This window comes from Physeter macrocephalus, chromosome 21 (genome assembly GCF_002837175.3).
Source record: "Physeter macrocephalus isolate SW-GA chromosome 21, ASM283717v5, whole genome shotgun sequence".
Classification (NCBI taxonomy): domain Eukaryota; kingdom Metazoa; phylum Chordata; class Mammalia; order Artiodactyla; family Physeteridae; genus Physeter; species Physeter macrocephalus.
Window position 1 is genome coordinate 52,597,773 of NC_041234.1, and position 25,416 is coordinate 52,623,188.

Below are 25,416 nucleotides of genomic sequence, written 5' to 3' on the forward strand. Positions count from 1 at the left end.
ATATTTGCTAGTGTTTATTCATTTCTATTTCATTTATTTCTGCTCTGATCTTTATGATTTCTTTCCTTCTACTGACTTTGGGTTTTCTTTGTTCTTCTTTCTCTAGTTGCTTTAGGTGTAGGGTTAATTTGTTTATTTGAGATTTTTCTTGTTTCTTGAAGTGAGATTGAATTGCTAAAAACTTCCCTCTTAGAACTGCTTTTGCTGCATCCCATAGGTTTTGGGTCATTGTGTTTTCATTGTCATTTGTTTCTATGTAGTTTTAAAATTCTTCCTCTGATTTCTTCAGTGATCTCTTGGTTATTTACTAGTGCACTGCATGTATTTGTGGTTTTTACAGTCTTTTTCCTGTAATTGATTTCCAATCTCATAGCGCTGTGGTCAGAAAAGATGCTTGATATGATTTAAATTTTCCGAGGCTTGATTTGTGACCCAAGATGTGATCTATCCTGGAGAATGTTCCATGTGCACTTGAGAAGAAAGTGTATTCTACAACTTTTGGGTGGAATGTTCTATAAATATCAATTAAATCTTTCTGGCCTATTGTGTCATTTAAAGCTTGTGTTTCCTTATTTATTTTCTGTTTGGATGATCTGTCCATTTATGTAAGTGGGCTATTAAAGTCCCCTACTATTACTGTGTTACTGTAGATTTCCCCTTTCATGCTTGTTTTTATTTGCCTTATGTAGTGAGGTGCTCCTATGTTGGGTGCATAAACATTTATAATTGTTATATCTTCTTCTTTGATTGATCCCTTGATCATTAAGTAGTGTCCTTCTTTATCTCTTGTAACAGTCTTTATTCTAAAGTCTATTTTATCTGATATCAGTATTGCTACTCCAGCTTTTTAAAAATTTCTATTTGCATGGAATGTCTTTTTCCATCCCTTCACTTTCAGTCTGTATGTGTCCCTAGGTCTGAAGTGAGTCTCTTGTAGACAGAATATATATGGGTCTTGTTTTTGTATCCATTCAGCCAGTCTGTGTCTTTTGGTTGGAGTATTTAATCCATTTACATTCAAGGTTATTATCGATATGTATGTTACCATTTTCTTATTTTGGGGGGTTTGTTTTTCTGAGGCGTCTTCTTTTCTTGTGTTTCCCACCTAAAATTTCTTTAGCGTTTGTTTTAAAGCTGATTCAGTGGTGCTGAATTCTCTTAGCTTTTGCTTGTCCATAAAGCTTTTGATTTCTCCATTAAATCTGAATGAGATCCTTGCTGGGTAGAGTAATCTTGGTTGTAGGTTTTCCTCTTTCATCACTTTAAGTATATCCTGCCAGCCCATTTTGGCCTGCAGAGTTTCTGCTGAAAAATCAGCTGATAACCTTACAGGGATTCCTTTGTATGTTAATTTTTGTTTTTCCCTTGCTGATTTTAATATTTTTTCTTTGAATTTAATTTTTGTTAGTTTGATTAATATGTGTCTTGGTGTGTTTCCCCTAGGGTTTATCCTGTATGGGACTCTCTGCACTTCCTGGACTTGGGTGACTATTTCCTTTCCCATGTTAGGGCAGTTTTCCACTATAATCTCTTCAAATATTTTCTCAGATCCTTTCTTTTTCTCTTCTTCTTCTGGGACCCCTATAATCCGAATGTTGATGTGTTTAGTGTTGTCCCAGATGTCTCTGATATTGTCATTAATTCTCTTTATTTTTTTTCTTTATTCTGTTCCTCGATAGTTATTTCCACCCTTTTGTCTTCCAGCTCACGTATTCATTCTTCTGCCTCAGTTATTCTGTTATTGATGCCTTCTAGAGTATTTTTCACTTCAGTTATTGTGTTGTTCACCTCTGTTTGTTCTTTAGTTATTCTAGATCTTTGTTATACATTTCTTGTATTTTCTCAATCCGTGCCACCATTCTATTTTTGAGTTTCTGGATCATCTTTACTATCATTACTCTGAATTCTTTTTCAGGTAGATTGCCTATTTCCTCTTCATTTATCTGGTCTTATAGGTTTTTACCTTGCTCCTTCATCTGTGACACATTTTTTGCCGTCTCATTTTTTTCCTTTTTATAATGAGTGGGTTTGTGTTCCTGTCTTACTGATTGTTTGGCCTGAGGCTTCCAACACTGGAGTTTGTAGGCTGTTGGGTAGAGCTGGGTCTTGGTGCTAAGATGAGGACCTCCGGGAGACCTCACTCCGATGAATATTCCCTGAGGTCTGAGGTTCTCTGTTAGTCCAGTGGTTTAGACTTGGAGCTCCCACTGCAGGAACTTTGGCCAGATGCCCAGCTCCTGAACCAAGATCCTGCAAGCAGCATGTGCTGGCCAAAAAAAAAAAAAAAAAAAAGAAAGAAAGAAAGAAAAGGAGAACAATAACAAATTAAAAAATAAAATTAGGCTAGGAAACTAACAGATATGTTAGAAAAAAATAAAAAGAAAAATGTAGAAGAAACAATAACTGGAAGGTAAAACAGAACCACAATAATAAAAAAGAGGAGGAGAAAAATACAAAAAAAGGTGGAAAAGGTCTTGGCTGTGGAGGGCAGACCCTAAACAGAGGTGAGGATTGGGTGGTGGGTGGGGCTTATGCTTGGGACCCACAGGGCGGGAGAAGGCCTTGGGGTGTGTGTGGGGGTGTGGGGGTGTGTGAGGCTTAGGCTCAGCCGAACAGAAGGGTCCCAGGTGTGCCTCCCACCTCTGGTCTCAGAGTGTTGGGTACCCCACCTGGGAGCCCAGCAGGCTCCCCTGGCCCCAGTGGGCAGAGCAAATGCCCTCAGCTCCTCTCTTGTGCTCCTTGGTCAGGAGGGCCCCTTCCACATGCCTCTCCTGATATTCCCGGCCTCCCTCCTATGTCACCAGGACCCACGTGGCCTGGAGAGGGCTTTGGAGGGTGGGGGATCAGCCTGGGAGCTTAGCAGACTCCCGGGGCCTGAGTGAGTGGGGCAAAAGTCCTCTGCTGTTCTCCCCCTCCTCCGGTCCTAGAGGGCCCCTCACACCTGCCTCTCCTGATCTCTCCTGGCCTCCCTCCTAAACTGCCAGGATCAACCCAGCCCAGAGGGGACCTCTGAAGGTGTAGGACCCAGCCCAAGAGCTGGGCAGACTTCCATGGCTGATTGAGCAGGGGAAAAGTTGGGCACACTCCTCCATGATCTGAGTCCCTGAGGGTCTCTCCAGGCATGGGAACCTCTCCCTCTCTCAGCCACACCTCAGGGGCGCTGGTCTTGTCCAGCCTCCACTTCTCCTCCCCCCTCAGTCCCCCCACATCCTACTCATTTGTGTGGGGGTTCTTCACTGAAGAAATCAAAGACGAAATAAAAAATACATAGAAACAAATGACAATGAAAACACGACAAACCAAAACCTATTGGATACAGCAAAGGCAGTTCTTAGAGGGAAGTTTATAGCAATTCAATCCCACCTCACGAAACAAGAAAAATCTCAAATAAACAATCTAACCCTACACCTAAAGCAACTAGAGATAGAAGAACAAAGAAAACCCAACGTCAGTAGAAGGGAAGAAATCATAAAGATCAGAGCAGAAATAAATGAAAAAGAAATGAAGAAAACAATAGCAAAGACCAATGAAATAAAAGCTGATTCTTTAAGAAGATAAACAAGGGGCTTCCCTGGTGGTGCAGTGGTTGAGAGTCTACCTGCCAATGCAGGGGACATGGGTTCGTGCCCCGGTCCGGGAAGATCCCACACACCATGGAGCGGCTAGGCCTGTGAGCCATGGCCGCTGAGCCTGCGCGTCTGGAGCCTGTGCTCCACAACGGGAGAGGCCACAACAGTGAGAGGGCTTCGTACCACACAAAAAAAAAGAAAAATAAAGAAGATAAACAAAATTGATAAACCCTTAGCCAGACTCATCAAGAAAAAAAAGGAGAGGATGTAAATCAATAAAATGAGAAATGAAGAAGGAGAAATCACAACTAACACTGCAGAAATACAAAGGATTATAAGAGACTACTACAAACAACTATATGCCAATAAAATGGACAACCATGAAGAAATGGACAAACTCTTGGAAAAGTACAATTTTCCAAGACTGCACCAGGAAGAATTAGAAAATATAAACAGACCTATCACAAGTAATGAAATTGAAACTGTAATTAAAAATCTTCCAACAAATTCCAGGACCAGATGGCTTCACAGGCGAATTCTATCAAACATTTAGAGAAGAGCTAACACCTATCCTTCTCAAACTCTTCCAAAAAATTGCAGAGGGAGGAACACTCCCAAATTCATTTCCTGAAGCCACCATCACCCTGGTACCAAAACCAGAAAAAGTTATCACAAAAACGGAAAATTATAGACCAATATTACTGATGAACATAGATGCAAAATCCTGAACAAAATACTAGCAAACAGAATCCAACAACATATTAAAAGGATCAAACACCATGATCAAGTGGGATTTATCCCAGGGATGCAAGGATTCTTCGATATACACAAATCAATCAATGTGATACACCATATTAACAAATTAAGGAATAAAAACCATATGATCATCTCAGTAGATGCAGAGGAAGCTTTTGACAAAAATCAACACCGATTTATAAAAAACCTGTCCAGAAAATGGAAATAGAGGGAACTTACCTCAATATAATAAAGGCCATATATGACAAACCCACAGCAAACATCATACTCAATGGTGAAAAAGTGAAAGCATTTCCACTAATATCAGGAAGAAGACAAGGATGTCCACTCTCACCACTCTTATTCAACATAGTTTTGGAAGTTCTAGCCACAGCAATCGAGATGAAAAAGAAATAAAAGGAATGTAAATGGAAATAGAAGAAGTAAAATTGTTACTGTTTGCAGATGATATGATACTATACATAGAAAAACCTAAGGATCCCAGCAGAAAAGTACTAAAACAAATCAGTGAATTTGGTAAGGTTGCAGGGTACAAAATTATGCACAGAAATCACTGGCATTCCTATACACTAACAACAAAAAATCAGAAAGAGAAATTAAGGAAACAATCTCATGCATTCCTATACACTAATGATGAAAAATCTGAAATAGAAATTAAGGAAACAATCTCATTTACCATTGCAACAAGAAGAATAAAATACCTAGGAATAAACCTACCTAATGAGACAAAAACTGGTACTCAGAAAACTATAAAACACTGATGAAAGAAATCAAAGATGACATAAACAGATTGAGAAACATACCATGTTCTTGGATTAGAAGAATCAGTATTGTGAAAATGACTATACCACCCCAAGCAATCTACAGATTCAATGCAATCCCTTATCAAACTACCAATGGCTTTTTTCACAGAACTAGAACAAAAAATTTCACAATTTGTATGGAAACACAAAAGACCCCGAATAGTAAAAGCAATCGTGAGAAAGAAAAATGGAGCTGGAGGAATCAGGCTCCCAGACTTCAGACTACCTTATAAAGCTACAGTAATCAAGATAGTATGGTACTGGCACAAAAACAGAAATATAGATCAATGGTACAGGATAGAAAGCCCAGAGATAAACGCATGCATGAATGGTCAGCTAATTTATGACAAAGAAGGCAAGAGCATACAATGGAGAAAAGAAAGCCTCTTCAATAAATGGTGCTGGGAAACCTGGATAGCTACATGTAAAAAATGAAATTAGAACACTACATAACACCATACACAAAAATATACTCCAAATGGATTAAAGGCCTAAATGTAAGACCAGACACTGTAAAACTCTTAGAGGAAAACATAGGAAAAACACTCTTTGACATAAACCACAACAAGATCTTTTTTGACCTACCTCCTAGATTAATGGAAATAAAAACAAAAATAAACAAATGGGACCTAATGAAATTTAAATGCTTTTGCATAGTAAAGGAAACCATAAACAAGATGACAAGACAACCCTCAAAATGGGAGAAAATATTTGCAAATGAAACAACAGACAAAGGTTTAATCTCCAAAATATACGAACAGCTCATGGAGCTCAATACCAAAAAAACAAATAATTCAATTAAAAAATTGGTGGAAGACCTAAATAGACATTTCACCAAAGCAGACATACAGATGGCCAAGAGGGACATGAACAAGGCTCAACAGCACTAATTATTAGAGAAATACAAATCAAAACTACAATGAGATATCACCTCACACCTGTCAGAATGGCCATTATCAAAAATGTAGAAACAATAAACGCTGGAGAGGGTGTGGAGGAAAGGGAACCCTCCTGCACTGTTGGTGAGAATGTAAATTGGTACAACCACTATGGAGAACAGTATGGAGGTTCTTTAAAAAACTAAAAATAGAACTACCATATAACCCAACAATCCCACTCCTGGGCATACACCCTGAGAAAACCAGAATTCAAAAAGAGACATGCACCACAGTGTTCATTGCAGCACTGTTTACAATACCCAGGACATGGAAGCAACCTAAGTGTCCATCGACAGATGAATGGATAAAGATGATGTGGCACATATATACAATGGAATATTACTCTGCCATATAAAGGAACAACATTGAGTTATTTGTAGTGAGGTGGATGGACATAGAATCTGTCATACAGCGTGAATTAAGTCAGAAAGAGAAAAACAAATACCGTATGCTAACACATATATTAGGAATCTAAAAAGAAAAAACATGGTACTGATGAATCTAGTGCTTGGGCACGAATAAAGACATAGACATAGAGAATGTACTTGAGGACACGGGAGGGAGGGGGAAGCTGGGGCAAAGTGAGAGTAGCATCGATATATATACACTACCTAACGTAAAATAGCTAGTGGGAAGCACTAGCATAGCACAGGAAGATCAGCTTGGTGTTTTGTGATGACCTAGAGAGGTGGGATAGGGAGTGTGGAAGGGAGGCTCAAGAGGGAAGGGATATGTGGATATACGTATGTCTATGGCTGATTCAGTTTGTTGTACAAGAAACTAACAGAGTATTGTGAAGCAATTGTACTCTAATAAAGATCTATTTTTTTTTAAAAAAACTAGTCAAGTAGCCTAACTGGAAAGAAAAAATAAATAAGTAAACTCTCTACTCTCTTCTCCTGGGAAACTCATTATTCTTATGTTACCCCTCCTAATGCAGTGAGATAATTCTCATGGAATTTATTGTGTTTGGATCGATCTTAGTTCTCTCTCCTTTTCTACCTGTATCATTTTAGATTTCTATCTTCAAGCTTGCAATTCTCTCTTCCTTAAGATCTGCTCTATTTCCAATGCTTTCTAATGCACTCTTTGTCTCATTTATTGAGCTCTTCAGCTCCAGAATTTCTGTTTGGTTCTTTTTTGGAGTTCCAATCTCTTTGGTAAAGTATTCCTTCTGCTCATTAATTTTATTTCTGAGCTCCTTGAACTGTCTTTCGGAGTTTGTTTGTAGCTCATTGTGTTTCTTCAAGACACCTATTTTGAATTCTCTATCAGTTAAACTGCAGTATTCTGTGACTTTAAGTTTGGTTTCTGAAGAATTGTCATTTTCTCTTCGTGATACCGTGTTACTGTGGTTTTTCATGGTGCTCAATGAGTTGTTCCTCTGTTGATATCTTTGAAGCCGCAAACACCTCTCTTCTTTAGGTAAAAAGATTTACTTGATTCTAACAATTCAAGATTAGTAATTACAGACCTTTCTTTTTATTTTTCAGTAGGTGGCAATATAGCACAAGTTTTGGGTTTCTCTTACCTGAGCTGCCTCTGGCTATTTTTGAGTATTGGGATTTTTCACCTTCTACTGCCTCTGCCAGAGGTGCTGTTTGGTGCCCTTGTTGTCACTGTTTTTGCCTTCCAGGTCACTCGTGGCTTGCTGCTACCAGTGTTGCTGCTGTCACTGCCTAGGGCACCAGGATGGTGTGTACTTTCAGCACATCTGGTGTCACCTGGGTCATGGACTCCACTGCTGTGGGGGGAGAGGGAAAGGTAGTGGGGAGCCAGGGTCACGGATGCCTCTGCTGAGTCCAAGGTAGTCAGGTTCATGTGTGCCATAACTGTTGGAAGGGTGGTCAGGGTTACAAGCATCTCTTCAGCTGGAGGGATCAGGTCACAGGCCTTGATGCTATGGCTGCCTGGTTCCCTGTGGCTGTGGGTGCAGCAATGGCAAGGAGGCTGGAGTTGTCAGGGGCAACTCTCCTGTTGCTACTGAGGTCTTTGGGGCTGTAGGCTCAGTCACCACAGCAGGAGAGCTAGGGTCATAGGCATCATCTCTGTTGTTCCCCTTGTTCTGCCTCCTCTATGTGTTCCAGTCCACCGACCTTTAGATGTACAGATGTGTGGAATTCTCTGACACCCTGGTGTGTTGGATTGAGAAACCTTCATTGAGTTATGGAAGTTTTATTGGTTTTATCAATAGATTGGAAGTGAGATACAGAGAGAGCATTTCATGTTGCTATGATGCTGATGTAACTGTTCTTTTTTAATTTAAATTTTATATTTTATTTAACTAAATATATCAAAAATCTTATCTTTTCAACATAAAATTAATGTAAAATTTATGAAGATGATTCAGTTTTATAAAGATACATTTCACATGCTGTAAAGTTACCATTCTAATATATACATTTTAGTAGTTTTTAGTATATTCACAGTTGTGTAATCACTAACCCTATCTAATTCTAGAACATTTTTATCTTTCTAAAAAGAAACTCCATACCCATTAGCAATTATTCCCCACTTTTCTTTTTCCACCAGAAATTTCCTTCCAGAAATTACTAATCTAATTTCTGTGTACATAGATTTCCTATTCTAGACATTTCTAATAAATAGAATCATACATTATGTGATATTTTGCATCTGGCTTCTTTCACTTAGCATAGTATATTCAAGATTCACCTATATTGTAGCATAAATCAGTACTTCATTCCTTTTTGTGGCTGAATAATTTATATTGTATGGATATACCATATTTTGCTTATCCATTTATCAGTTGATGAACATTTAGTTTGTTTCCAATTTGGCAACTATGAATAATGCTGTTATGAACATTTGTGTGCAAGTTTTTTACCTGGAAATATGTTTTAAATTCTCTGGGATATACCTATGAGTGGAATTTCTGGGTATGTTAAGCAGAATAATGGTCCTCTAAAGTTGTTAGGATACATGGCTAAGGAAATTAAAATTGTAGATGGACTTAGGTTGCCAATTGGGTGACCTTAAAATAGGGAGCTTATCCTGAATTATCTAAGTGGGCCCACAGGTAATCACAAGGATATATAAATGTGGAAGAAAGAGGCAGAATAGAAGGTCCAGAGAAAAATATGTGATACCAAAAGAAGGGCTAAAATAATGCTACGCTGCTGGCTTTCATGATGTAGGAAGGAAGGCACAAACTAAGAAATGCTGGATGCCTCTAGAAGCTGGAAAAGGAAAGAAAGTATCTCCTACGGCCTCCTGAAAGGAAAGCAACTCTGCCAACACATTGATTTCAGTCCAGTGAGATGTGTATCTGATTTGTGAAATAGGGAACAATGATATAATGTCTTCTTATGTGCTAAAATATATATAATATAAAATGTACCAATTTTAAACATTTTAAAGTATAGAATTCAGTGGTATTAAATACATTCATAGTGTTGTACAGCCATCACCAATATCTAGTTACAGAATTTTTTGTTATGGCAAAAAGAAACTCTATATTCATTAACAGTCACTCCCCATTTACCTCTTCACCCAGTCCCTGGAAACCACTAATCTGCTTTTTGTCTTTATAAATTGCTAATTCTAGATATTTTACATAACTACAAACAGATGTGGCTTTTGTGTCTAGTTTCTTTCACTTAGCATAGTAGTTTCAAAGTTCATACAAGTTGTACCATGTATCAATACTTTATTCCTTTTAATGGCTGAATATTATTCCATTGTATGGATATCCCACATTGTGTCTCTCTGTTCAACAGTTGATGGACATTTGAGCTGTTTTCACCTTTTGGTTATTGTGAATAGTGCTGCTATGAACATTCCTCTACAAGTTTTTTATTTGAAAACCTGTTTTCAGTTCTTTTGGGTATATACCTATGAGTAGATTTGCTGGGTTGTATAATAATCCTATGTTTAACTATGGTTGACCCTTAAACAATGTGGGGTTAGGAGTACTGACCCTACACAAAGTTGAAAATCCATATATAACTTATAGTTGGACCTCCATATACACAATTCCTCCGTATCTGTGGTTCCTCTATATACGTGACTCTGCATTTGCCAATTCATCCAACTGCAGATCATGTAGTACTATAGTATTTACTATTGAAAAAAGTCCATATATAAATGCATTCATGCAGTTGAAACTCATACTGTTCAAGAATCAACTCTAATCAAAGAAATGCCAAAGTACTTTCCACAGTGGCTGTACTATTTTATATTCCCACCAGCAGTGTATGAGGGTTCCCATTCCACACACCTCACCAACACATAATTTTCTTTTTTATTAATTATGGTCATCCTGGTAGCTGTGTAGTGGTATCTAATTGTGGTTTCAATTTGCATTTTCCTCATGACAAATAATATTGAGCATCTTTTCATGTGTTCATTGGTCACTTGTATATCATGTTTGGAGAAATATCTATTCAAGTCCTTTGTACATTTTTTATATAAATTTTACAGGTTACTTTCCACTTACAGTTATTACAAAATATTGGCTATATTCACTGTGTTGTACAATACATCCTTGCATCTCTCTTACACCCCATAGTTTGTACCTCCCACTCCTCCACCCTTATATTTCCCCTTCCCCCTCCCCACTGGTAACCACTAGTTTATTCTCTATATATGCAAGTCTGCTTCTTTTTTGTTATATTCACTAGTTTGTTGTATTTTTTAGATTACACATATAAGTGACATCATATAGTATTTGTCTTTGTCTGAATAATATCACTTAGAATAATGCCCTCCAAGTCCATCCATATTGCTGCAAAGAGCAAAATTTCATTCTTTTTTTATGGCTGAGTAGTATTCCATTGTATATATATATATACCACATCTTCTTTATCAATTCATCTGTTGATGGACACTTAGGTTGTTTCCATATCTTGGCAATTGTAAATAATGCTGCTATGAACATTGTGGTGCATGCATCTTTTTGAATTAGTGTGTTTGGTTTTTTCAGATATATACTCAGGAGTGGAATTGCTGGGTCATATGGTAGTTCTATTTCTAGTTTTTTGGGAAATCTCCATACTGTTTTCCATAATGGCTGCACCAATTTACATTTCCATCTACAGTGTAAGAAGTTTCCCTTTTCTTTGCATCCCTGCCAACATTTGTTATGTGTGTTCTTTTTGATGATAGCCATTCTGACAGGTGTGTGGTGATATAGCATTTTGGTTTGGATTTACATTTCCCTGATTAGTGATGTTGAGCATCTTTTCATATGCCTGTTGGATTAAAGAACTAAATGTAAGATAGGATACTATAAAATGCCTTGAGGAAAACGTAGGCAGAAGACTCTTTGACATAAATTGCAACACTATTTTTTTTGGATCTGTGTCCTAAAGCAAAGGAAATAAAAGCAAAAATAAATGAATGGGACCTAATTAAACTTAAAAGCTTTCACACAGCAAAGGAAACCAGCCACAAAATGAAAAGACAACCTACTGAATGGGAGAAAATATTTGCAAATGATATGACCAATAAGGGATTAATATCCAACATATATAAACAGCTCATACAACTCAACATCAAAAAACCCCCAAAACAACCTGATTTAAAAATAGGCAGAAAAACTTCATATATTTTTAAACTGGATAGTTTCTTTTTGTTGTTTTTGAGTTGTAAGAGTTTCTTTTTTTTTTTTTTAGTTTTGATCACTTTATAATTCATACATTTTCAGTAAAAGACAAAGTTTGACAAATTTCTCTGATTTTTGTTGTCTTAGGCAGCTAAAAGCAAACATCTGCTCTTAATTTCTAAGCAAATTTAATGGTGTGTCTTTCTAGTTAATTTTATTTCCCCTTTCCATAGTTACATACTTCATTACTATTATAGTTTAGAAAATGTGATCTCCTATTCGAGCTAAAACTAAGGACTTTTTTTCCTTTTTTTTTTTACATCTTTATTGGAGTATAATTGCTTTACAATGTTGTGTTAGCTTCTGCTGTACAACAAAGTGAATCAACTATATGTATACCTATATCTCCATATCCCCTCCCTCTTGAGCCTCCCTCTCACCCTCCCTATCCCACCCCTCTAGGTCCTTAAGGACTTTTTTAAAAAAAACTTTTTATTTTATATTGGAGTATAGGTGATTAACAATGTTGTATTAGTTTCAGGTGTACAGAAAAGTAATTCAGTTATACATATACATGTATCTATTCCTTTTCATATTCTTTTCTAATTTAGGTTGTTACATGATACTGAGCAGAGTTCCCTGTGCTATACAGTAGGTCCTTGTTGGTTATCCTTTATATTTTTAAATTAATTTTTATTGGAGTATAGTTGCTTTTCAATGATGTGTTAGTTTCTACTGTACAGCAAAATGAATCAGCTATACATATACATATATCCCCTCTGTTTTTGGATTTCCTTCCCATTTAGGTCACCACAGTGCATTAAGTAGAGTTCCCTGTGCTATTCAGTATTATTAGCTCTATTCAGCTATTCAGTTCTCATTAGTTGCCTATTTTATACATACTATCAATAGTGTATATGTGTCAATCCCAACCTTCCAATTCCTCCCATCCTCCCCTTTCCCCCTTGGTATCCATACATTTTCTCTCTACGTCTGTGTCTCTATTTCTGCTTTGTAAATAAGATCATCTATAAGATTTTTTAAATGTAACCTGGATACTAGACCTTTATCAGATACATCATTTACAAATATTTTCTCCCATTCTGTATGTTGTCATTTAACTCTTGAGAATGACATGAAGTCCATTTATCTATTGTTGTCTTTTTTTGCTCATACTTTTAGTGTCATATCAAAGAAACCATTGTCAAATACGAGGTCATGAAGATTTATCCCCATGTTTCTTCCAAGAATTTAAAGTTTTAGTTCTAACATTTCAGTCTTTTAAACCACTAAAACCATTTTTTTGTATATGGCATGAGGTAAGGGTCCAAATTTATTGGATTGCAGTGGATATCCAGTTGTTCCAGCACCATTTTTGAAGAGGCTATTATTCCTCATTGAATGGTCCTGACATCTTTTTCAAAAACCAGTTGACAACAGATATTTATTGGTTGACTCTCAATTCTATTCCATTGATCTGTATGGCTACCCTTATACTAGCATGACACTTTTTATTATTATAACTTTGTAGTAAGTTTTTAATCAAGATGTATGAATCCTCCAAATTTCTTCTTTCTTTTCAAGATTGTTTTGGGCATTCAGGGCCCCTTGCATTCCTATATAAATTTTAGGATTGTTTTTTTCATGTCTGCAAAAGTGTTGTTGGTATTTTCTAGCAACTGCACTGAATCTGTAGATCACATTCGGCAGTATTATTATCTTAAAAATATTATCTTCCAATCCATGAATATGGAATGTCTTTCCATTTATTTAGGACTTTTAAAATTTCTTTCAGCACATTTTGTATTTTCAGTGTTTATGTCTTATACTTCCTTAGTTAAACTTATCCCTAGGCATGCTATTATTTTTAATGTTACTTTAAATAGAATTGTTTTACTAATTTTATTTTTGGGTTGTTGATTGCCAGTACATGAAAATGCAACTGATTTTTTTGTTTGCTGATTTTGTATCTTGCAACTTTGCTTGAATTTTTTATTAGCTCTAATAGACATTTTTGGTAAATCTTTAGGATTTTTATATATACAATCATGTCATCTGTGACTAGAGATCGTTTTACTGCTTCCTTTAAAAATTATATACCTTTTATTTCTTTTTCTTGCCTAATTGTTCTCTCTAGAACTTTAGTACAATGTTGAATAGATGGGATGAAAATGAGCATCCTTTTCTTGATCCTGATCTTAAGGGTAGGATTTTAGTCTTTCACCATTGAGTATGATGTTACCTGTGGATTTTTCATAAAGCCCTTTTCAGCTTAAGGAAGTTCATTTCTATTCCTACTTTGCTAAGTGCTTTTATTATGAAAGTGTGTTGAATATAATCAGTTGTTTTTTTGCATTATTTAATATGATCACATTTTTAATGCCTTCATTCTATTACTGTAGTGTCAAAGATGGACTGATTTTCATATGCTGAACCACCCTTGCATTCTTGAAAATCTTCACTTTGAAATGGTTTATATTTCTTTTAGTATGCTTCTGGATTTGATTGGCTAGTATTTTGTTGAGAATTTCTCCATCTATATTCATAATGTATATAGTCTACAATTTTCTTTTATTGCAATGTCCCTTCCTGCATTTGTAATAAAGGTAATGATAGTCTCATAGAACACGTTATGATGTACTCCCTCTTCTATTCTTTTGCAAGAGTTTGAGAAGGATTGGTATTAATTCTAATTTTAAAGGTTTCATAGAATTCATCAGTGAAACCATATGGTCCTGAGATTTTCTTTGTTAAAATTTTTTTATTACTTATATAATTTATTCTCTTATTGCATAATAAGGATCCCAGAAGGATAAGAAAGAGAAAATGGGATCAAAAATGTATTTGAAGAAAACTTCCCCAACCTAAAGAAGGAAAAAGATATCCAAGTACAAGAAGAACAGAAGGTCCCAAACAATATGAACCCAAACAGACTTGCACCAAGACACATTATAATTAAAATGGCAAATTTAAAAATAGAGGATTCTCGGGTTTCCCTGGTGGTGCAGTGGTTGAGAGTCCACCTGCCGATGCAGGGGATACGGGTTCGTGCCCCAGTCTGGGAAGATCCCACAGGCCGTGGAGTTGCTGGGCCCGTGAGCCATGGCTGCTGAGCCTGCGCATCTGGAGCCTGTGCTCCACAATGGGAGAGGCCACAACAGTGAGAGGCCAGTGTACAGAAAAAAAGAAATAGAGGATTCTAAAGTAGTGAGAGAAAAACAAAGAGTCAGTTACAAAGGAACCCCCATAAGGCTATCAGCTAATTTCTCCACAGAAACTCTGCAGGCCAGAAGAGAGTGGCAAGATATATTCAAACTCCTGAAAGGGAACAATCTACAGCCTAGGATACTCTACCCAGGAAGATTATCATTTAGAACAGAAGGAGAGGTAAAGAATTTCTCAGATAAACAAAAACTAAAATAATTCAGCAATATTAAACCTATCCTAAAAGAAATATTGAAAGCTCTTCTCTAAAAGAAAAGAAAAGAAGCAAGAATATACAGGAAAGGGAAAATCAAATAGGAAAAGCAAATATATAAAAAGATTGTGGATCATTTAAATAAGCCAATACATAGATTTTAAAAGCAATAAAATTTTTTATGAGAACAATTAACTACAATGAACAACAAAAGTCTAAGCATGAAGATGTAAACTAGGACATCAAAATCACAATATGTGGGAAGGGGAGTAAGAAAATGTAGATTTTTTGGATTTCCCTGATCGTGCAGTGGTTAAGAATTCACCTGCCAAGACAGAGGACAAGGGTTCCATCCCTGGTCCAGGAAGATTCCACATGCCGCAGAGCAACTAAGCCCATGTGTCACAACTACTGATACTGTACTCTAGAGCCCATGAACCACAACTATTGAGCCCATGCACGACAACTACTGAAGCCCGCACTCTCTAAGGCCAGCATGCCACAACTACAGAGCCTGCCTGCATGCTGCAACTATGGAAGCCTGTGCGCCTAGAGCCCATGCTCTGCAACAAGAGAAACCACCACAATGAGAAGCCCGTGAACCTGCAAGGAAGAGTAACCCCCTCTCACCACAACTAGAGAAAGCCTGCACATAGCAACGAAGACCCAACACAGACAAAAATTAAAAAAAAAAATTTAATAAAAAAGAAAATGCAGATTTTTAAATAATGTGTTTGAGCTTATATTACTACCAATCTAAAGCAAGTAGATATATTAATGGGCCAACACACTTGAAAATGAGGGTAACCACAAATCAAAAACATAAAATAGATTCACAAAAATCCAGAAGAGAAGTCAAGCATAATTCAAAAGAAAACCATCAAACTACAGGAGGGAAAGCAAAAATAAAAAGAAAGGAACAAAGAAGAAATACAAAATCAATTGGAAAACATTGTTTAAAATGGCAATAAATATTGGGTTAGCCAAAAATTTGTTCGGGTTTTTCTGTAAGAGCAGATCAAAAAACATAGAGTGGCATATTGGATAATAAAACAAGGACTTACAATATGCTGCCTACAAGAGACCCACTTTAGGGCAAAGGACACTCATAGATTGTAAGTGAGGAGATGGAAAAAGATATATCAATCAAATAGAAATGACAAGAAAGCAGAGGTAGTAATATTCATGTCAGACAAAATAGATTTTAAAACAAAGGCCATAAGAAAGATAAAGAAGAACATTATGTAATGATAAAAGGATCAATAAAAGAAGGGGATATTATACTCATTAACATATATGCACCTAATATAGGAGCACCTAAATACATAAAACAAATACTAACAGACATAAAGGTAGAAACTGATGGGAAAAAAATAATAGTAGGAGAGTTTTACAACCCACTGACATCATGGAAAGCTCTTTCAGACAGAAAATCAATAAGGCAACAGATGTCCTAAATGACACAATAGAACAGTTGGACTTAATTGATATTTTCAGGACATTACATCCAAAAAAACCAGAATACACATTCTTTTCAAGCACACGTGGTACATCCTCTAGCATAGACCAGGTATTAGGACCAAAACAATCCTCAACAAGTTGGAGAGGATAGAAAGTATTTCAAGCATTTTTCTAATTACAGTGGCATACAACTAGAAATCAAACACAGAAATATAAGTGAGAAAAAAAAAGATTACATGGATTAGCAATATCTTAAAAGTTTTCAGTGTGGATATCTCACTCAGTTTTACTTAGATGAGTCCTATGTATTTTCTGCTACTTGATGTAAATTTAAATGATAATTTTTTATATAATTTGCCACTTGTTTGTTGGCTAGTATATGGAGATAAAATTTTTTGGTTTATCAATTTTGTGTGCATTAACTTTACCAAATTCACTTATTAATTATAAATGTTTATTGATCCATCTGGAATTTTAAAATAAGTAATAAAACTCATTCTGAAAATTTGAATAATTGATTACATGGAGACTAAACAACATGCTACTGAAAAATCAATGGGCCAACAATGAAATCAAAGAGGAAATTAAAAAATACCTAGAGACAAATGACAATGAAAACACAACCACACAAAATCTATGCGATGCAGCAAAAGCAGTCCTAAAAGGGAAATCCATAACGGTACAGGCCTTCTTCAAATAACAAGAAAAATCTCCAATAAGCAACCTAACCTACCACCAAAAAGAAGTAGAAAAAGAGGAACAATCAATACCCAAAGTCAGAAGAAGGAAGGAAATGATAAAGATCAGTGAGGGAATAAAAATAGAAAATTTTTTTAAAGTAGAAAAAAATCAACAAAATCAAGAGCTGGTTTTTTGAAAGGATAAAAAAAGTCAACAAACTTCTGGCCAGGCTCACCAAAAAGAAAAGAGAGATGACCTAAATAAACTAAATAAGAAATGAAAGAGGAGAAATTACAAGTGATACCACATAAATACAATAAACCATAAGAAAATACTGTCAACAATTATTTGCCAGCAAATTGGACAAGCCAGAAGAAAGTTACAAATTTCTAGAAACATACAGCCCACCAAAGCTGAATCAGGAAGAAATAGATAATTTGAACAGACCAATCACTAGAATTGAAATAGAATTTGTAAAAAACAAAAAACTCTCTGCAAACAAAAGTTCAGGAATGGATGGATTCACTGGCGAATTCTACCAAACATACAAGGAACTTATATCAATCCTTCTCAAACTCTTCCAAAAGACTGAAGAGTAGTGATCACTCCCAAAGTCATTCTATGAAGCCATCATCACCCTGATACCAAAACCAGATAAAGACAATACCAAAAAGAAAATTACAGGCCAATATGTCTGATGAAAATAGATGCAAAATTCTCAACAAAATATTAACAAACCAAATCCAACAACACAGAAAAAAGATCATACACCATGACCAAGTGGGATTCATGCCAAGTTCACAAGGATGGTTCAAAAGAGGCAAGTCAATCAATGTAATATACCACATCAACAAAAGAAAAGACAAAAACCACATGATCATCTCATTAGATGCAGAAAAAGCACTTGATAAAATTCAACATACATTCATGATAAAAACTCTTACCAAAGTGGGTATAGAAGAAACATATCTCAACATAATGAAAGCCATTTATGACAAACCCACAGCCAATACAATACTCAATGGTGAAAAGTTGAAAGCCTTCCTGCTAAGATCTGGAAAAAGACAAGGATGCCCACTCTCACCACTTCTATTCGACATAATATTGGAAGTCCTAGACACAGCAGTCAGATAAGAAAAAGAAATAAAAGGTATCCAAATTGGAAGGGAAGGGGTAAAATTGTCACTATATGCAGGTGACATGATACTATATATAGAAAACCCTAAGGACTCCACACAAAAACTATTAGATCTAATAAATGAATTCAGCAAAGTAGCAAGAAACAGGATTAACACTCAGAAATCAGTTGCATTTCTTTACACTAACAATGAAATATCAGAAAGAGAATGTAAAAAAAAAAAAACTCATGAATTGGTCATCCACCACACTGGGTTCTAGTCTCAGAAGATACAGGTCAGGGAGCACCGGTTTTCAGCATAGCAGCATCCCACATTTCTAATTGAGGCTTGCAGCCCAGATTTTCCCTTTGGTCTAGTTTGAAGGATCCAGATATGTAAAGATTATATTCTAGATAAATCATGGGCTATCCTGAAAGAAATTCACCAGTAAATTATTCCAGTTTCTCTGGCCTTCCTGGAGTATATCCAGGAAGGCATCTCATTCATGTCTGGAAAGCAAATATATCATTTGTTGCAACTTCATCGTGGAGCGATGTATTGGTTTAAAGTACAATCAACACAATTTGGTCATTGTGAGTATGCCAGCTGGGTCCACTGTTTACTACACATATGTAACTCTAGAGATTCTTATGCCCAAGAGAGGAGACATACTCTTGGGTGTCTAGGGCAAGGGAAACATGTGTTGTTATTCAGGAGCTGGAAGCTTCAGCATGACAGGAAAGAATTGAAAAATCCTGGTCTACACATCAGTTTACCTTGTCTGAAACTTGTTTCTTTGGCTTGCTTCATTGGAGTGTTTTCCCTGTCCTGGGGCTGACATTGTGTGTTATGTATCATGCATGTGACATGTAGAAGTTTCAGAACCCAGAGTCATATAGATTAGTAAAAATGTATCTATATATTTTAGTTTAAAATCTATTTAAAATACCACTGGGTATAATTCATATATTCCAAAATTAGTTTGACTCTCTACTCATGAGATTCTTTTTATGGTATGTGACAGCAAATTTGGACTTCCATCCCCAATAAACTTTGAGGTTGGAGGACACAAAAGGTTTTGCTCAGACCTAAATTCTGTCTGAAAAAAAGGGTAAATATTATAAGCCCTTTCTAACCTCTCCAGGAGCATAAATAATTTACAGTTGTGGCATTTAACCATAATTCCTTGATCTCATTTGAGAAGAGTTCAGTAAGAAACAATGTCTTGATTTTTGTTTGTGCCCTGTTTTCTTGTCTTGCTTACCAGCAATCCATTGTAATTCATGAGTTAGTATGGCAGCAGGCTGAGTGTTCCCTGGAGCTCATTAAATGAAATTTTTTCCTAAAAAAAAACAACAACAAAAAAACCCATATCTTTTAAAATCACACCAAAAAAAAACACACCTAGGAATAAACCTGACCAAGGAGGTGAAAGACTTATATGCTGAGAACTATAAAACATTAATAAAGGAAATTAAAGAGGATTCAAAAAATGGAAAGATATCCCACGCTATTGGATTGGAAGAATTAATGTTGTTAAAATGTCAATACTACCCAAAGAGGTGTACAGATTTAATGTGATCCCTATCAAATTACCCATGACATTTTTCACAGAACTAGAACAAATAATCTTAAAATTTATATGGAGCCACAAAAGCCCTAGAATTGCCTAAGCAATCCTGAGAGAAAAGAACAAAGATAGAGGCATAACCCTCTCAGACTTCAGACACCAGAGTAAAGATACAGTAACCAAAACAGTGTGGTGTTGGCACAAAGCAGACATATGGATCAATGGAACACAATAGAGAGCCCAGAAATATGTCCACACAACTATGGTCAATCAATCTTCAACAAAGGAGGTAAGAATATACAATGGAGAAAAGGCAGTCTGTTCAGCAAGTGGTGTTGGGAAAACTGGACAGCTACATGTAAAAGAATGAAATTAGAACACTCCCTAACACCATACACAAAAATAAACTCAAAATGGATTAAAGACCCAAATGTAAGGCCAGAGACTATAAAACTCTTAGGGGAAAACATAGGCAGAACACTCTTTGACATAAATCACAGCAAGATTGTTTTTGACCAACCTCCCAGAATTATGTAAACAAAAACAAAAATAAACAAATGGGACCTAATTAAACTCAAAAGCTTTTGCACAGCAAAGGAAACCGTAAACAAACAAAGGCAACTTACTGAATGGGAGAAAATATTTGCAAATGATTTGATTGACAAGGGATTAAGTTCCAAAATAAAACAGCTCATACAGCTCAATATAAAAAAAAAACAACAAACAACCTAATCATAAAATGGTCAGATGACCTAAACAGACATTTCTCCAGAGATGTACAGATGCCCAACAGGTATATGAAAAGATGCTTAAATCACTAATTATTAGAGAAATGCAAATCAAAACTATAATGAGGTTTCACCTCACACCAGTCAGAATGGCCATGATTAAAAAGTCTACAAGTAATAAATGCTGGAGAGAGTATGGAGAAAAGGGAACCCTCCTACCCTGCTGGTCAGAATATAAATTAGTGCAACCACTACAGAGAAGAGTATGGAGGTTCCTCAAAAAATTAAAAATAGATTTACTATATGATCCAGCAATCCCACTCCTGGGCATATATCCAGAAAACACAAAAACTCTAATTTGAAAAGATGCATGCACCCAAATGTTCATAGCAGAACTAGTTACAATAGCCAAGATATGGAGGCAACCTAAATGTTCATTGACAGACGAATAAAGTAGATGTGGTGTATATATGCAATGGAATATTACTCAGCCATAAAAAACAATGAAATAATGCCATTTGCAGCAACATGGATGGGCCTAGAGATTATTATACTAAGTGAAATAAGTCAGAGGATGATAACTATCACATGATATCACTTATATGTGGAATCTAAAAAATGATACAAATGAACTTATTTACAAAACAGAAACAGACTCAAGGACATAGAAAACAAATATATGTTTACCGAAGGGGAAAGGGATGTGGGATAAATTAGGAGTTTGGAATTAACAGATACACACTACTACAAATAAAATAGATAAATAACAAACACCTACTGTATAGCATGGGGAACTATATTCAATATCTTGTAATAACCTATAATGGAAAAGAATCTGAAAAAGAATATATATATGTGTATATATATATATATATATATATACACATATATATATAATTGAATCACTTTGCTGTATACCTGAAACTAACACAACATTGTAAATCAACTATACTTCAATAAAAAAGTCAGAAAAACTTAAATAAATATATGTATTAAAAAGAAAAAAATTAATAAGCAGAAACCTCAATTAAAGTTGATAGCCCGGAAAAGGGCTCTATGTCTTGCAATGCTAGGAAAGGCCAATGAAAGGAAGGAAGAGCTCTTCTTTCCTGGCAACAATTCAGCCAATGAAAAGCCATGGACTCTGTTTACTGTACCCCTCCAAACTTCCTTTTCCCCTTCTATAAGAGTTCTCCTACCCTTGCTATGTGGGCACTTATACATGGCTCACCATGGTTGCAGATCTCGAACTACAACTCTTTGCTGATCCCAAATAAACATATTTTGCCTGGAGAAATAACTGGCAGTCTGTTTATTTTAGGTCAAGACTAATAAACTGTTCTTTCAAAAGCAGTTGTCTCTGTGTCTGTCATCCTGTCATACCTGATTAAACCTCAGTTGCTTTTTATTTTTTTATTTTTTTTATTTGCTCACTAAAGTTAATTCTTTTTTAAAAAATTTATTTATTTATTTATTTTTTAACATCTTTATTGGAGTATAACTGTTTTACAATGGTGTGTTAGTTTCTGCTTTACAACAAAGTGAATCAGTTATACATATACATATGTTCCCATATCTCTTCCCTCTTGCGTCTCCCTCCCTCCCACCCAGTTGCTTTTTAAAACATTGGGGCAAAGTTGTGGTCAAAATGGAAGGGAATCCATTACAGGAGATCTTTCTGACATTCAAAATGATTCTGTCTACTAAGCATAATTTATTCACCAACTTTTCAGTCACATGTGAAGATAGTAACTTACCAGGTAATTTCTCTAACCAGATCATGACAGGTGACCCTCCACCAGCAATGTCAATAACTGGGGGAAAGTTTGAATTCATCATACATCCTTAGAACTATGTTTTGAGAGGAAAAATAATTCTATTTATGTGAGAATTCCCAGTGATTGAAATTAAGTTGTAAAAATCATATTTCAACCACTAATTTTCAGACAAGTACTCAGTCTTCACACCTCTCAGTCTCCATGGCTGTGGCAGAACTTGCATCCAATTGTTGTACTGATGATGTCATCTATGACAAAGTAATAGACGAAGAGTTGTCCCTGTGGGTTCAGTATCTATTCAACACAGTGTGGAAGGAAAGATGTTTTTAAGGAAACTGTGCTTACTTTCATTCCTCTCATAATTTGAAGTTAAAACTAAGTTTTATAATTTAGAAATGAGTGACTTGTTTCTTGAAATCCAGATTCAGAATATTTCATCTTCAACTGTCTTTATACAAAAGATTTTCTTAAAGCCATCTGAAATGTACACTGGGGCAGAATTAAATACTGTCTATCAGGCTGGAGAAGATGAGTGTACCTTTGGAACGAGAAACTTTTTACAGTCAATGGAAGGACGCCAGTATTTATACCAGCTTCAGCTCAAGCAGGAATTTTCAGAGAAAGCTGCTACCATTAGAGGACTAGCAAAATGGGAAAATTGGATATAGTGTGGAAAAGAAATCTAGGTGAAATGGCAATGCTACAGACAATTAAAATTGAAGGAGAGGCTCCAGGTTATGGAAACACGAGGTTGTCTTTGGAGACAGTCCCAGATACTGTAATTCTAGAAGAGCCTTTTCATATTACCTGTAAGATAAAAAACCACAGTGATTGGAAAATGAAATTGGTTTTGAAGATGTGTGATACAGATTCTATTCGTTGGTGTGGTGATTCAGGAAGATATCTTGGAAAGCTACCTCCAAGTTCAATGCTCAATTTTACCCTGACACTACTCTCCTTACAACTGGGCCTACAAAGTGTCTCTGGCATGCAAATAACAGACAAATTATCAAAGAAAATATACGTCTGTGATGATGTGGCAAAAGTTTTTGTAATACTTTCCATGGTTAAAATGAGAAGCTGAGGAAAATTTCCAGTGTTATGCTCTCCAGGGCATTTCACAGAAAAGCTTTTCATAGTTTTGTTAGCTGCAAAATGATCAACTAATAGCAAACATACAGGCAGATTATTTTCACTTACTTTCTTTGAAACCGTGAATGAATTAAGAGTTAAACATATATTGATCTCAAAAAGAACAATCTTGACTTTGATCTTATTTGAAGTACTTTCCAATTCTAAATTTGTATGTTTCCTAATATTTGTGACTTGATTAAGGTCATTGCAGGTAGCTGAAATTTTTTTTTTTCAGAATGAGGTCACCATTTAGAAATGATTATAACTGCTTTCCAGAAATCCTTAATAGCATTCAATACTTCCTTTTTCAGTAAAGCTGGTATTGAGAGAGCATAAAGTCTTAGAAGTCTATTGATAATTTAATTAAAATAATTATTATGGTTTACTTCGTAAAATTTAAGCTTACCCTGTTTTATTATTTTCCTCTTTCATTCTCACTCAACAGAGAACGATCAATGGCAGTGCTTAATATAATTAAGGATGGTCCTTATTATTTAAACTTGTTGACATTTGCTACTTGGAAAATACATAATCTTTTCTAATAGTATTCCAAATTATTGGGGCTATAGGAGCGCATTCATGTGACATACTGAACTGTCTCTTTTCCATTTACTTATCTTGGTAAAATTCTGTGAACTGTGGAGCTGGTTTATTTCCATCAGTTATTCCTGCAAGGGCCCTGTGAATACTACTTGGATTACTCACTTTGTTCTTACCCATTAACGTAATACATTTTTTCCCTTTTATCTCAAACCAAAAATCAGCCTTTAAAAAATAAACTTAAAATGGACCACTTCCTTTCTTAAGTAGATTTAGTAGGTTCATAAATTTTGGTATAGGATCTGGAACTCTAAACCAAAATGGACACTTAACCAGTGAGTGAAAGAGCAAGGACTTGCTCTTACCTCTCTCTCCCACAAAAACTGATCTCCTAATCATTGTTGAGGCTGGTATGAGGAAGGGATGTGTATTAGAATTTTTTAGTGCTATCTTTAAAAAAGTATTCTCCAATATTTTATTCACATATCAGTTTTTCTTGAGAAAAATAAAACCATCTCAGACATTAACTGATCATTGACTTTTGAGAATACAAGATCCATGTTTCAATAATGATATTCTCCTTAAGTCTCTACTTCTCCATATTGAGTTTTTTTTCATGCTTAAGCACAAATTTCTTACTGTAGAAGCAATTCATGAATGCTTTATCCATAGAAATAACAAATTATAGACTCTCTCCATTTGCTCCTTTAGGCCCAGTAGTGGTAGTGGATTTCCTGCTATTTTTAGCTTTGGGTTACTGTCTTTATCTCCTTTCAGCTTTCCTGACTCTCCGGCCACATCTGTGTAAATAATTCCTTTACTAAGTGTGACCCCACTTTCTCTTTTCTGTTGACGACCTGGCTGATCAACATAAGCAGAGATACATAAACATACACATACACATACTACACACAAGTCCATAACCCATAAGCCCCTTAGACACATTTTGACATTGAAATTAATGGCAAAAAGTGATGAAGGGACATGTTTTACTCATGGAGTACAAACATTTCTGGGATCCTTGAGTGAAAATTGCTAAGAAATCAAAGGCACTTAGGTTGCTTCCATGTCCTGGCTATTGTAAATAGAGCTGCAATGAACACTTTGGTGCATGACTCTTTTTGAATTATGGTTTTCTCAGGGCATATGCCCAGTAGTGGGATTACGGGGTCGTATGGTAGTTCTATTTGTAGTTTTTTAAGGAACCTCCATACTGTTCTCCATAGTGGCTGTATCAATTTACATTCCCACCAGCAGTGCAAGAGGGTTCCCTTTTCTCCACACCCTCTCCAGCATTTATTATTGCTAGAGTTTCTGATGATGGCCAATCTGACCGGTGTCAGATGATATCTCATTGTC

The 25,416-nt window shown here is 35.9% G+C and overlaps 1 protein-coding gene across 1 annotated transcript in view; it reads left to right on the top strand.

The window, feature by feature from the left end:
* The window catches only part of LOC102986213 (trafficking protein particle complex subunit 13-like), a 49,897-nt gene extending 26,430 nt beyond the window's left edge, over positions 1 to 23,467 (top strand). Inside the window, 2 exon segments of the mRNA XM_028482318.1 lie at positions 22,753 to 23,028; positions 23,031 to 23,467. Of these exon segments, the coding sequence (XP_028338119.1) occupies positions 22,753 to 23,028; positions 23,031 to 23,467 (713 nt within the window).
* Positions 23,468 to 25,416: the final 1,949 nt, after the last annotated feature.